Below are 14,457 nucleotides of genomic sequence, written 5' to 3' on the forward strand. Positions count from 1 at the left end.
TTCTTTCAAAAGCCCTGGGAGGCAAACATCATCTTTTTTTTTTTTTTTTTTTTTTAATTCAGATGAGAAAACTGCAACATGAACAGATTAAGTGATGGTATCCCCCAAGGTCACACACCTTAGTAAATGGAGGTGCTGAGAGTCAAACTCGGTGGCCTGACTTCCAAGCCCATGCTAGGTCAGACTGACACGAAGTATGCCCCTAAACCCCCTTGTCTGCAATGGTCCTGAAGAACCTTGGAGTTTGGTATATTCCGTCAATCGTGGTGATAATGCTTTGATTCTGAATATTAACCTCTTGTAAACCGTCTAGTTGCAGATGGTTTAACACAGAGGAAAAAGAAGTTGGGCCTTATCTGACTTGACCTGCTTTTTGGTCAAATGCAAAATAAGTTGTGAGCCGAGACTCTCTGTAATCCTCAACCACATTAGGCTGATGACACTGCTACATTAATTTAAGTGGTTAATGGGCAAAGTGGGTCAATCCAGCTTTAGCTTAAACCAAGGCTGACTGCAGTGCTGCTGAGCAATCTTCCTTAAGGGAAAAACACCCTTCTTCAAACTCCCTGTTGGCAGTCCGGAAGAAGGAGTGCCTGCCCTCTAGAGAATTGCCTTTTCTGTCTCCTGTGATAAAGTTTCTGTGGTTTCCCTATCAGTGCTAGACAGGGCAATTGTGGTCTCTGTGGATTAAGATGGCTTGAAGCTTAGAATGCCTTACTGAGAGGTAAATATTTGGTCAAAAATAATGTGGAAATTGTCTTTTTTTTTTCCCCCTTTAATTCCTGTGCCTAGGCAGGAATCAATCAGAAATCTCTATTCCATAGTAGATAGCTAATAGATGATATAGCCTCTAACATGATATCTAGAATAATCGCAGGCACACAAGAAATGATCCGACTTGTAAATAATAACTTGCCTGATTGTAGATCTGTGGCCAAAGCTTAGTATCCACTTAGATAACACACCTCCTTTTGATGCATACACGCTAGCACTTATACACATATGCTGAATTTTGGTTCTATCACATACCATAGACTGTGTATTGAGCAACTTAATAATGATAATAATAATGACAGTAGTAGTGGCTGATATTTGTCAAGTATATTCCATATGTCAGGTGTGTTCTAATCATATTATAATGATTAATTGTTTAATCCTCATTAAACTTCCATGAATACGTATTGGTAGCTCCATTTTTGTGGACGAGAAAAAGAAGCCCAGAAAAGTTAAATAAATTATTCAAAGTGACGTAACTTACAAGTGGTAGAGCCAGGATTTAAACCCAGGCAGTCTGACTTTAGAGCCCAAATTCCTTAACTAATTTAAGGAGCTAATTTAAGCTAAACTGAGTCAGCTTTATGACTTTCCTTTAATTTTTTTCCTTTTTTAAAAAAATTATTTGTAATAAATAATTGTGCATATTTTGGGGGTACAAGATGATATTTTGATCTACGTTTACATTCCAGAAAGGTTTAATCAATGGCCAAGAGCAGTGGCTCACACCTTTAATCCCAGCACTTTGGGAGGCCGAGGCAGGTAGATCACAAGGTCAGGAGATCGAGACCATCCTGGCCAACATGGTGAAATCCCGTCTCCACTAAAAATACAATAATTAGCTGGGCGTGGTTGTGGGCGCCTGTAGTCCCAGCTACTCAGGAGATTGAGGCAGGAGAATTGCTTGAACCTGAGAGACAGAGGTTGCAGTGAGCCGAGACCATGCCACTGCACTCTAGCCTGGGTGACAGAGCGAGACTCCGTCTCAAAAAAAAAAAGAAAGATTCAATCAAGCAAATCAACATATCCATCACCTCACCAACTTATCGTTTTTTGCGTGTGGTAAACTTGAAAATCTGTTTTTGTAGAAGTTTTGAAATACACAATACATTATTATTAACTGTGGTCACTGTGCAGTGAAATAGATCACTACAACTTATTTCTCCAGTCTAACTGAAACTTAGAACCCCTTGATCAACATCTTGTCTTTCATCATCTTCCCTTTAATCCCCCAACCAGCCTCTGGTAACCACATTTTTACTCTCTTTCTGTGAGATCAACTTTTTTAGATTCTACATATAAATGAGATAACACAGTATTGTCTTTCTGTGCTGATTTATTTCACTTAACATAACGTCTTACAGTTGCATTCATGTTATTGCAAATGACAGAATTTCCTTCTTTTTAAAGGCTGTATAATATTTCATTGTGCATATATACTACACTTAAAAAATCTATTCTCTGTTGATAGACACTTAAGTGGCTTCCATATCTTGTCAGTTTTGAATAATGCTATTATAAAATGAACAGGGAAATGCAGATATTTCTTTGACATACCAATTTCAATTCCTTTGTATATATATATATATCCAGAAATGAGATTGCTAGATCTAACCTCATTTAATTTTTTTGTTGTTGTTGTTTGTTTTTTGTTGCCCAGGCTGGAGTGCAGTGGCCCGATCTCGGCTCACTGCAAGCTGCACCTCCCGGATTTACGCCATTCTCCTGTCTCAGCCTCCTGAGTAGCTGGGACTACAGACGCCCGCCACCACGCCTGGCTAATTTTTTGCATTTTTAGTAGAGATGGGGTTTCATCGTGTTAGCCAAGATGGTCTCGATCTCTTGACCTCGTGATCCGCCAGCCTCGGCCTCCCAAAGTGTTGGGATTGCAGGCGTGAGCCGCCGCACCCAGCCTTTTTTTTTTTTTTTTTCTTTTTTTGAGACAGGATTTCGCTCTTGTTGCCCGGGTGGGAGTGCAATAGCACCATCTCGACTTGCTGCAACCTCTGATTCCCTGGTTCCAGCAATTCTTCTGTTCAGCCTCCCAAGTAGCTGGGATTCCAGACATGCACCACCACGTCCGGATAATTTCTTTTTAGCTTTTAGTAGAGACTGAGTTTCTCCATTTTGTCCAGGCTGGTCTCAATCTCCTGACCTCAGGTGATCTGCCCGCCTCTGCCTCCCAAAATGCTGGGATTAATGGTGTGAGCCACTGTACCCAGCCCGTTTTTTTTTTTTCTTTTTTTAAATTGTTGTTTATAATTTCAACTTTTGTTTTAAATTCAAGGGATACACATGCAGGTATTTGTTACATGGGCATATTGCATGATGCTGATATTTGGGGTACCATTGATCCCGTCACCCAAGTAGTGAGCATAGTATCCCCTCTAAAGCATTTTTGGAGGTTTCTAGAACTGTGTCTTGGGAACTTTCTCGTGGCATGTTTGTATCAGTTTACTTACCTGATGTCACCGAATTTTTTGACTGCTGTGTGCTTTGTTGCTTTGTGGAGTAAAGGCTTTGTCAGCAGTCACTGTGATAAACCTGGAACAACTGGGCTGGACCCGAGGGATGTTTTCCTTCCGGTGTCCAGGGCACATTTGCCTGGGTTTGGCAAGTGTGGGAAGGCGGACTAGCGGCAGGACTCATGGACAGTGAAATCTCTGGGAGTCCTGGGTGCTATATTTTTAGGAAAGGCACTTATCAGAGGCCAAAGTCTTTTGTATTTTGGCACGAGATGCTTGGGGCAATCTGAAAGCTGCGAAAATAAGGGAAGGTTATACCCACGAGAGGATCTTAGAGAAACAAGTAGCTTGCTCTTTCAACCTTGGTGAAGGGGCCTTCATGTTTCCGGTAGATGGTACCTGCCCTCCAAACCAGGTGGGATGCTAATGTACCTTTCATCTCTAAAGTTCCTCTTGCATTTTTACATGTTTCTACCACTGCTTCCAGAAATAAGAGGGAGCTGGGATTAGAAGTGGTGACCTTAAGACGTGTGGCCAGAGAGGCGTCACCTTCTGACCCCGGTTTGTTTGCTTGCTTTTCTCAGGGACCTGATGCCCAGAACCCTGGACGGGCAGATCACCATGGAGAAGACGCCCAGTTACTTCGTCACGCGGGAGGCGCCCGCGCGCATCTCGGCCATGTCCAAGGACACCAAGCTCATCGTGGTGGTGCGGGACCCGGTGACCAGGGCCATCTCGGACTACACACAGACGCTGTCCAAGCGGCCCGACATCCCCACCTTCGAGAGCTTGACGTTCAAAAACAGGACGACGGGCCTCATCGACACGTCGTGGAGCGCCATCCAGATCGGCATCTACGCCAAGCACCTGGAGCACTGGCTGCGCCACTTCCCCATCCGCCAGATGCTCTTCGTGAGCGGCGAGCGGCTCATCAGCGACCCGGCCGGCGAGCTGGGCCGCGTGCAGGACTTCCTGGGCCTCAAGCGGATCATCACGGACAAGCACTTCTACTTCAACAAGACCAAGGGCTTCCCCTGCCTGAAGAAGGCGGAGGGCAGCAGCCGGCCCCACTGCCTGGGCAAGACCAAGGGCAGGACCCACCCTGAGATCGACCGCGAGGTGGTGCGCAGGCTGCGCGAGTTCTACCGGCCTTTCAACCTCAAGTTCTACCAGATGACCGGGCACGACTTTGGCTGGGATTGAACAGACCAGGGCTGTGTACCTTACCCACGTGGCTTATCTATTGACAGAGATTATATGTATGTAAAATGTACAGAAATCTATTTTATAATAATTTATTTTTAATTCATAAGCAATTAATTCACTAAGCTGCCTAGCCACACTCTTGAGAGAGTTAGCTTCATAATCTGTTAACATTCCAAAGTGTTTAACTCTAAAATGTTGTTCTCTTCCTCACAATTGATGGTGCTTCCATTTCTTTCTTCTCCCCTACCTGTTATATTTAAAACAAAGAAAAGCACAACTTGAGATTTTTGTTGTTACGGGTATTCAGCCTTCAGTCACCGTCTGAGTTCTCCAGTTGCTGCCTCCTTGTCTTGTCTTGGGTCTCCCATTCCAGCTTCCCTGTCTCTTCCTGCCTGTGTACCTCCTAGGAACGCTGAGCTGCCTCAACAGGGCTGTATTTTGAAGGGCGGACCTCATGTAGCAGCCTCCTTGCAGATGTGGGTCCAATGATGTAGCCTGAAAGCCACAGGGCTAGGGTTCTGTCCCCACCTCCATTCAGTACATGGAGGGATCTCTCACTCCCTTTACAAGGACATCCACATCCTTTATTTTATTTTATTTTATTTTTTGGAGATGGAGTCTTATTCTTGTTGCCCAGGCTGGAGTGCAATGGCGCAATATGGGCTAACCACAACCTCCGCCTCCCAGTTCAAGCAATTCTCCTGTCTCAACCTCCCAAGTAGTTGGGGTTACAGGCATGCACCACCACACCTGGCTAATTTTGTATTTTTAGTAGAGACAGGGTTTCTCCATGTTGGTCAGGCTGGTCTCGAACTCCCGACCTCAGGTGATCCGCCTGCCTTGGCCTCCCAAAGTGCTGGGATTACAGGCGTGAGCCACTGCGCCCGCTATCCACATCCTTTTAGAGTCAGATTGCTAGGGTCCATTGACTTCAGCTTTTGATTTTTGAAGGATGGCCCTGTATCCTCCTCTGCTCCATTCCCTGGTTCATTAACCAGTTTGAAGTGTATGCAGATTGTTGCCCCTTCTTTCCAAGGTCACATGTGTGAGATGCTTGGGTGCTGCTTTAGAAATCAAGATGATCTCCTTTAATTTGTATGAAACTACACCATGCTGCGTTCCCCAGGCAGACAGTTCTGCTTTGACACACCAAAGAATCCCGTAGGCTAGCAGAGCCGCCGGCACAAACCAAGGGCGCTGGGTGTCGAGACTCAGAGGGGTCAGCTGTGTCCCTCGGCATCAGTGTCTACCAAGGTGCTGCTAGGTACAGAGCCAGCCAGTGTTGGGCAGCAGGCTCACAGCCTCAATAGGCAGAAGAGACAAAGGCCTCAAAAGGACAGGCAGCCTGGCAGAGGAAGGGAGTCTGACACCTCAGCTTGATGTGTCTTTGGAATTCCTAGCTCATCTCAGAATGATCTCTCAGAGTGATAATATGGGTGGTAGCCAGTGGCCAAACAGCAAGAACGAAGAGTGGCCCTTGTAAAAAAAAAAAAAAAAAAAGTTGGGAAAGCTGGCTCCATGTTGCCTGTAAACCCTTGAACCTGATGCTCATACAGCTGTCCCTTGTTTTAGCCAGGTCTTGACAGAAGGGTTAGCAGCACTGTCACTGATGTGCAGAATGCTCTCCCTGTGCCTCTCTGTTGGTTTATAACAGTTGGGTAACCAGATAGCAATATAGTGGCAATTGAGTAGCCATATAGTAATACAGGGACAGTTGGTTAAACATATAGCAATATCACATAATGACATGTTTAATTTAACCTCAGTTTTTTAAACCTTTAAAACCAGAATGCGTCTACCGTAAAAGAATTGTGATTTCAGTTATACTTCCATCAAGGAATATGTGGGAAGATATACATATTGTCAAAATGGTTGGGATGAGATAGTTACAAAGGACGCTTCTGTATGTTGTATGGGATCACTTGCCTGATAGTATAAGAAACATTGTATGAAAAGAGGAAAAGATAATTCATTTTTGGAAATTGATCAGAGATGTCACTGGTCTTTAAGTGATGTCTTGAAAATCCGGTTTGTATTTGCCCAAAAGTTTTAGCCTACATCTAACTAGCTTACACTTAGCAGCCAAACCATCATTGTGTAAGTTCTGTTTTGGAGGAAGCTCATGGGGGATCTGCGCATGTCAGGTTTCTCCCTGTTCTCCAATGCTATATCCATTTCTTAGCTTTTCCACTGTCTCCAGAAAGTAATGTGGGACCTGCACTTAGGGAAATACCCGAATCATAGTGTGGTTCTGCCTTCTTGATGAGTGGGTGTGAAAAACACCTGCAAAAGGGTGCTAATTGGTCGTGCATTTTTTCATTTATTTGAAATCAAACTGAGAACACCTCTTTTCAGTTTACAGCATAACTTGGCTTGAAGTAAAAGGCAGTATCCAAGTCTTTTACCTGGTCTTGCCCTAATTTCTGACCACTCGGATGGTCTGATGCGGCTGTCGATGTGGAACTACGGAAGAGTTGAGAGAAGAGTATGCAACAAAGCCATAGGAAAACACGCAGGAGCTTTTCCCTCCCCTTCAGGGCCCCGCCCTCTTTCCAAGCTGGACAATGTTTTATTAAGTTCTTTATTCCCTGCCTTAAAACTGAAACAGGAAATTTTTCTGGTAGAAGGAGGGTCATTTAGTCATGAACACTGAAGTGAGTCAAAATTCTATTCTGGGTCAAATCCTTGAATTCCAACAGATGTCCATAATTAGTACGGATGGAATACAGCAAGTTTTTCTATGTAAGACAAATCAAACATCATGTACATCTCCTCATAAGGGTCTCATGGCTTAAAGTTCCTGACAGATCTGGTGGCAGCATCTGCCGGAGCTTGCACCCCGTCATCTGACGGTCATCTTCCTCCTGTGGAAGTTAGGTAACGTAAGCCTTAGATTTCTCCCTGTTCTAGCAATCTGCAAGACCACCAAGCTTAACTTTTTAGCTACCAGAAGACAAACACCCTTTTCTGTTTCGGCAATTTGTCCTGGCATGTGTTTTGGGCTTCCTCCAATTTACAGGAAAAGCTCTGATATTCATTGGAATACTTTATTTTTTTTTCCCTCAGTTTTGTTTCTTTTCTCATTTAAAAACAAACAAAAAGTTCAACAAAAAAAAATTGGGAGGTTTTTCTTGTTTCTATCTAGTTCATGCTTTCTTTGCGGTGTTTGAACAGTAGTCTGTTAACTTAGTAGGTGGTACCTGGAAAGGTATTTTAAGTGTAGTGACTGTTTAACAAATACTTAATTGGATGACGGAGGAGGAGAAATTGTTTTCTTCCCAAGATTCTCTTTGGGGGTCATTTTGAGTGACAGATACATTTTAGACATTTGGAGAAACAGTTTCAGATCCTGCCAGGATATTTTTGTAAAAAAGGATAATGGAAGGTTCCAGTATACTAGAAACAGTACATACCTAAGACGCTGACACGGAAGCTAATGTGACTTTTCTTTTCAGCTTGTCAAAAGGATGGCCAATAAAACTTAAAAGGTGTGGTTAGATGGTTTTTCACTTTTGTGACATTAATTTATCCCTGAGTCTCATTCAACCCAGTAATCTAAAATACTGTGCAAACTCTAGCAGTATGTCTTTTATAACTTGGATGTTAGGATAGCCAATATGTACAAAAAATTAAATCAAGTATTTTGTCCTATGTATAACACAAATTAATTTTACACAGAGAAAGATGTTTCTAGGCAAATGAAATTCTGGTAATTCATACTATTTCTTTGTATGAACAAATAAAATATATTTTGCCAACATGTGGGCACCTTTATGTCTTCTTAAGTATTACAGAAAGACAAGGTAGCAAGGTTTTATTTAATAATCCCATATGCGCGCATGCGCACTTACACACACACACACACACACACACACACACACACACACACACAGAGTCATTCTGAGGGCCGGCTGATCTTTCAGATTTTAAAGGGTGCAATCCAATATACAACTAATCCACAAGCATTTAGGGTGGATTTTTTTTTTTTTTTTAAATAAATGACTCTGAAGACAAGATCGGAGAGAGGGGCTCATGTGCCCCGGTGGAGCTTCCCCGCAGCCCCCAGGAAGTGCTGTCCATGACACAGGATTCCAAGAATACTGAAGCCGCTGCCTGCCCTAGTCTTTCAGTGCCACAGGTTCGTGTGCATGGGCAGCCACATGTCACACGACAGGTGCAATGTGAGCACAGCTCCTATGGCTGGGTGGATTTTGATAATAGTTGCCTTCTCTTCTCACTTTTACAGAGTGTTCTTCTGTTAGGTGGAGATCCTTATCTGCAAGACAGAGACAGAAAGGACTCAGATGAGGCAGCATTTCTGTGTCTTTTTTTTTTTTTTTTTTTTGAGACGGAGTCTCGCTCTGTCGCCCAGGCTGGAGTGCAGTGGCGCGATCCTGGCTCACTGCAAGTTCCGCCGCCTCCCGGGTTCAAGTCATTCTCCTGCCTCAGCCTCCCTAGAAGCTGGGACTACAGGCGCCCGCCACCACACCCGGCTAATTTTTTTGTATTTTTATAGAGACGGGGTTTCACCGTGTTCGCCAGGACGTCTTGATCTCCTGACCTCGTGATCCGCCCGCCTCGGCCTCCCAAAGTGCTGGGATTACAGGCTTGAGCCACCGCGCCCCGCAGCATTTCTGTGTCTTTAATCCGTCTCAAACTACCTTCTGCTTACTTTTGACCTGGCACACCATCTGCACAATTAGTATTTGCTACTTTAACCATTTGATTCACACTCTGATTTTACTTAACTTTAAAAGGAAACATATTTTAAGGAAAAAACCATGATGTCTTGCCATCAAGAGATCATCATTTTTAAAAGGCACCATGACAGCAAAGCAATGCTGTTCATTTCTAGCCAGAGAGTATCACTGAAGCCACACTAACCTTACCTTAGGCTCACTCGCTGCTCCTGGCAAAGATTCTACTGTTCAAGACTGGCACATAAGTGAGATTTGCATCTTGCCATGAAGAATAAATGGGACTTGGTGAAGGAATGACTTACTCAATGTTATTCATGGTTAGGTTTCTAAAATATGGGTGCCCACCTCCCAATCCCAAATCATCTCTGGCAGTTCTCTTGGTTTTCTGACATTTTTGGAAACACTGTGCCTCCCACTAAGAAAATACCTCGGAGAGGCACGGAGTTGAAAATTAGGCTAGCGTTGTGGCAAAGCAGTGGAAAGAAAACCCTGACTTAACTAGAACAGGATGTAAGTGCGTCAGTCAGAAAACGAGCCTTACTTAAGATTTGGTTTTCTTTTTTTTTTTTTTTTTTGAGACGGAGTCTCGCTCTGTCGCCCAGGCTGGAGTGCAGTGGCCGGATCTCAGCTCACTGCAAGCTCCGCCTCCCGGGTTCACGCCATTCTCCTGCCTCAGCCTCCCGAGTAGCTGGGACTACAGGCGCCCGCCACATCGCCCGGCTAGTTTTTTGTATTTTTTTTTTGTAGAGACGGGGTTTCACCGTGTTAGCCAGGATGGTCTCGATCTCCTGACCTCGTGATCCGCCCGTCTCGGCCTCCCAAAGTGCTGGGATTACAGGCTTGAGCCACCGCGCCCGGCCAAGATTTGGTTTTCAAAAGCTAGCATTCTGTGGAGACTAGTTTTGTCAAAGCTAGAAATTGGCCACTCGGTGACATAGGTGTGTGAAATAGAAGTGTTGACTTGACTTTGCACCCCATCTCATCAATTTTATGCTTTTTCTACAGAAAGACAACAAAATGGACCTAAAATCTACTTTTTTTTTTTGAGATGGAATTTTGCTCTTGTTAAAAGACAAAATGAAAGCAAATCAATGCTGTTAATTTCTAGCTGTGTTGTATTAACATTGCTGTTAATTTCTAGTTCTTATTGCCCAGGCTGGAGTGTAATGGCACGATTTCCTTCACTGCAACCTCCGCCTCCCAGGTTCAAGCGATTCTCCTACCTCCCGAGTAGCTGGGATTACAGGCATGCGCCACCATGCCTGGCTAATTTTTTGTATTTTTAGTAGAGATGGGGCTTCTCCGTGTTGGTCAGGCTGCTCTTGAACTCGTGACCTCAAGTGATTCACCCGCCTCAGCCTCCCAAAGTGCTGGGACTACAGGTGTGAGCCACTGTGCCCGGCACAAAATCTACTTATTAACCTGATGGCACAGTTTAGAGCAGTGATCATCGAGCTTGGGCAAATATTCGAATGACCTGAAGAAACCTCAAGAGATTCCAAAGCCTGGTTGGACACGGTGGCTCACACAAGTAATACCAGCAATTTGGGAGCCAAGGTGGGTGGATGGCTTGAGCCCAGGAGTTCAAGACCAGCCTGGGCAACATGACAAAACCCTATCTCTACAAAAAATACAAAAACGAGCCGGGTGTGGTGGCACACTTGTGGTCCCAGCTACCTAAGAGGATGAGGCACCCACTTGAGCCCTGGAAGTCAAGGCTGCAGAGAACTGTGATTGTGCCACTGATCTCCAGCCTGGGTGATAGAGGGAGACCCAGTCTCAAAAAAGAAAAAAAAAAAAAAATTCTGAAGCCTGAACACAATTCAGACCAATTACATTTAGAAACACTAGGGGCAGAGGCCTTAACATGGGTATATTTAAGAAGCTCCCCAAGAGATTCTAATGTATATACAAGGTTAAAAGCCATTAGTCTGGAGTAGTTCTCAAAGTGTGGTCCCTGAACCACAGAGCATCACATAGAAACTTGGGAGACATGCAAATTCCTGCCCGCCTCAGACCTACTGAATTAGAAACACAGGGTTTAACAAGCACTCTAGGTAATTCTGACTCGCACCCAGTTAGAGCATAGACTTCCTATCTTTTTTAAATTAGACAGCTTGGACTGTTGATGAAAGCTGTTTTCCTCTGTACCATGCATTTCACCAGTAAGGTCAGTTATGAAGCTGTCTCCCCAGATAACTCTAGATCTCCTTTAAGGAAACTCCTGCATAGTTGCTGTTACAGCATTTCAAATAGTTCCAAGACCTCTGGGCCCTCTTTTATCAGTCAGCTCCCAACTGTCATCCATAATATATTTCTGGAACCTCCTGAAAATGAAACCATAGACTTGTATATCATAAGGCATTTCTTTTAAGAGAGCTAAAAGATCTTTTACATCCCTAATTTCCCCTCACCTAGATTCAACATCCAACAATGTATCCCCAATGTTTTGTGCATGATTAACCATTATTTCTCCTTATCCTTCACAACGGAACCCACAGTTGGCTACCTAAAGCACACTGGCTGGTCATTCAAGGTCAAAGATTTAGCCTGGCCATGTGGCCATCGTGTTCTCAATTATAACAAGCTCATATAAACCTACAGTTGCTATCATTAGCATCTAGTTTTTTTTTGTTTTTTTTTTTTTTTTGAGACGGAGTCTCGCTGTGTCACCCAGGCTGGAGTGCAGTGGCGCGATCTCGGCTCACTGCAAGCTCCGCCCCCCGGGTTTACGCCATTTTCCTGCCTCAGCCTCCGAGTAGCTGGGACTACAGGCGCCCGCCACCACGCCCGGCTAGTTTTTTGTATTTTTTTAGTAGAGACGGGGTTTCACCATGTTAGCCAGGATGGTCTCGATCTCCTGACCTCGTGATCCACCCGCCTCGGCCTCCCAAAGTGCTGGGATTACAGGGTTGAGCCACCGCGCCCGGCCCTAGTTTCGTTTTTCTATTCATACTTACTATTATGTGCAAAAGAAGATTAAGTAATTATCTTATTGCACAAAGTCAGCTGTAATTACATATCTGTGGTCTCACAGACAGCCTTCCCCATTTGAGAGTTCGGGAAGTTTTGCTTCTATGCAACAGACTTTTTTTTTTTTTTTTTGAGACGGAGTCTCGCTCTGTCGCCCAGGCTGGAGTGCAGTGGCCGGATCTCAGCTCACTGCAAGCTCCGCCTCCCGGGTTTAGGCCATTCTCCTGCCTCAGCCTCCCGAGTAGCTGGGACTACAGGCGCCCGCCACCTCGCCCGGCTAGCTTTTTGTATTTTTTAGTAGAGAGGGGGTTTCACCGTGTTAGCCAGGATGGTCTCGATCCCCTGACCTCGTGATCCGCCCGTCTCGGCCTCCCAAAGTGCTGGGATTACAGGCTTGAGCCACCGCGCCCGGCCTGCAACAGACTTTTTTAAAAATGAACTAAAAGTGGCTCAAGGACCTCAATGTACCGTGTCTCCTGAGAAAGGTGCCTATGAGGAATTGAAATTCCGCCCACTGGACCTGACGTTATACCTACAAGAAGGTGTTAGAGGCTCCTTTACATCTTCCCTGTTGATCCCCGGCACCTCCTGCTCTGGTGGCTCCTTGGATATGTAGAAGCTATTTATAATACCTTACTTGTTAAGAAATCCTGACCTCAAAACATTCAGGCCTTGCATGCTTTCTGTTTCCATATATTCGAAAAGAGAAGAGAGGGGCATGAAGCCTCCTTTGGAAGCAGTAAACAACAGGAAGCCTCCAGAGCCTCTAAGGAAGGGAGGCATCTTAGGAGAGGGATGTCCAGAGTAGTGTACTTTGGATATGATATTCTCTGTGAATTGGAACAAGAAGAAGCTGAAGTCAAAGGTCAATTCATTCATCCAGGGTTATTTACCAAGTGTCTATCGCTGCTAGGGACATAACCCTAAATAAGAAATGCTTCCTGCTTCAAGGAATTTGCATTCCATGGGGGAGTTGAAGGACAAGGGAAGATGCGACCACAATGCAGTGTGACAAGGGCCCTGACGAGGTGAGGTGTCGTGGGGTGAGAAGTGGGGGGGTGGGGGCTCGTGGTAGAGGGAGGGTCAAGGCTATAAATCTGGTAAGATGTAGCCATGTGATGGGATGGGGAGGTAGAGGGACATTATCCCAAGCAAAGATCTAGATGTGAAAAAAATACGGCCATTCAGCAGGGAAGCAGCCTGGAGAGGATGGTGGGAGGAGTGAAGACAGTTCTGGAGGGAATAAACAGAAGATTGTGGCTGGGTGTGGTGGCTCTCACCTGTAATCGCAGCACTTTGGGAGACGCAGGCAGGCAGATCACAAGGTCAGGAGATTGAGACCAGCCTGGCCAACATGGTGAGACCCCATCTCTCCTAAAAATACAAAAATTACCTGGATGTGATGGTGGGTGCCTGTAATCCCAGCTACTCGTGAGGCTGAGGCAGGAGAATCGTTTGAACCAGGGAGTTGGAGGTTGCAGTGAGCCGAGACCGCACCACTGCACTCCAGCCTGGCAACAGAGCGAGACTCCGTCTCAAAAAACACAAAAACAAACAAACAAAACCCAGAAAATTGTATTGCAGGCAAATTAAGAGCAATCCAGCTGCTTTTGAGCTCCCAACTCCTTTCTCCAGTTGCCCACCTGACATCTCTATTTGGATGTCTCCATAAGCATCTGAAAGATAAACATTCCTAAATCTCCACTAATCTCTCCTTCTGGGAGTACTCAAGCTAGAAAACTTGGAGTCATTTTTGACATCTTTTTCTCCCACATTCCTTACATCCAATCCATCACTGAGTGCTGTCAAGACAACTTCCAGAAAATTTCCCAAATCCATCCACTTCTTTGTATCTCCCCTGACACTATCACCCTGTATAAGCTATAGTCCTATATGCTGAGTCACTGTGGCAGCCTTTCCCTGGCTTCCATGATGTCCTCCTCCTACTTCCTCCAACCAAGTTTGCTCACAATAAGGGAGGAGACCACCCCTCATATCACCTTATGCCCTCATGTCATCTTATGCCCAATTTCTGCCTCCAATGAAAGAAGAAGTAAAAACTAAAAGGCAGAAATGAAATCCACAGGCAGACAGCCTGACACCACACCCTGGGCCTGGTAGTTGAAGATCGACCCCTGACCTAATCGGTTCTGTTATCTATAGATTACAGACATTGTATAGAAATGCACTGTGAAAATCCCTATCCTGTTTTGTTCCGATCTAATTACCGGTGCATGCAGCTCCCAGTCACATACCCCATGCTTGCTCAATCAATCACCACCCTTTCACACGCACCCCCTTTTAAGGAGTTGTGAGTCCTTAAAAGGGACAGGAATTGC

General features: G+C 44.9%; 1 protein-coding gene across 1 annotated transcript in view; it reads left to right on the forward strand.

Moving 5' to 3' along the window:
* The window catches only part of HS3ST3B1 (heparan sulfate-glucosamine 3-sulfotransferase 3B1), a 50,329-nt gene extending 42,126 nt beyond the window's left edge, over nt 1–8,203 (forward strand). The window contains exon 2 of the mRNA XM_025363685.1: nt 3,824–8,203. Coding sequence (XP_025219470.1) covers nt 3,824–4,442 — 619 coding nt within the window. The 3' untranslated portion in view covers nt 4,443–8,203. The remainder of the gene's footprint in view (nt 1–3,823) is intronic.
* Nucleotides 8,204–14,457: the final 6,254 nt, after the last annotated feature.

This window comes from Theropithecus gelada, chromosome 16 (genome assembly GCF_003255815.1).
Source record: "Theropithecus gelada isolate Dixy chromosome 16, Tgel_1.0, whole genome shotgun sequence".
NCBI classification, from domain to species: domain Eukaryota; kingdom Metazoa; phylum Chordata; class Mammalia; order Primates; family Cercopithecidae; genus Theropithecus; species Theropithecus gelada.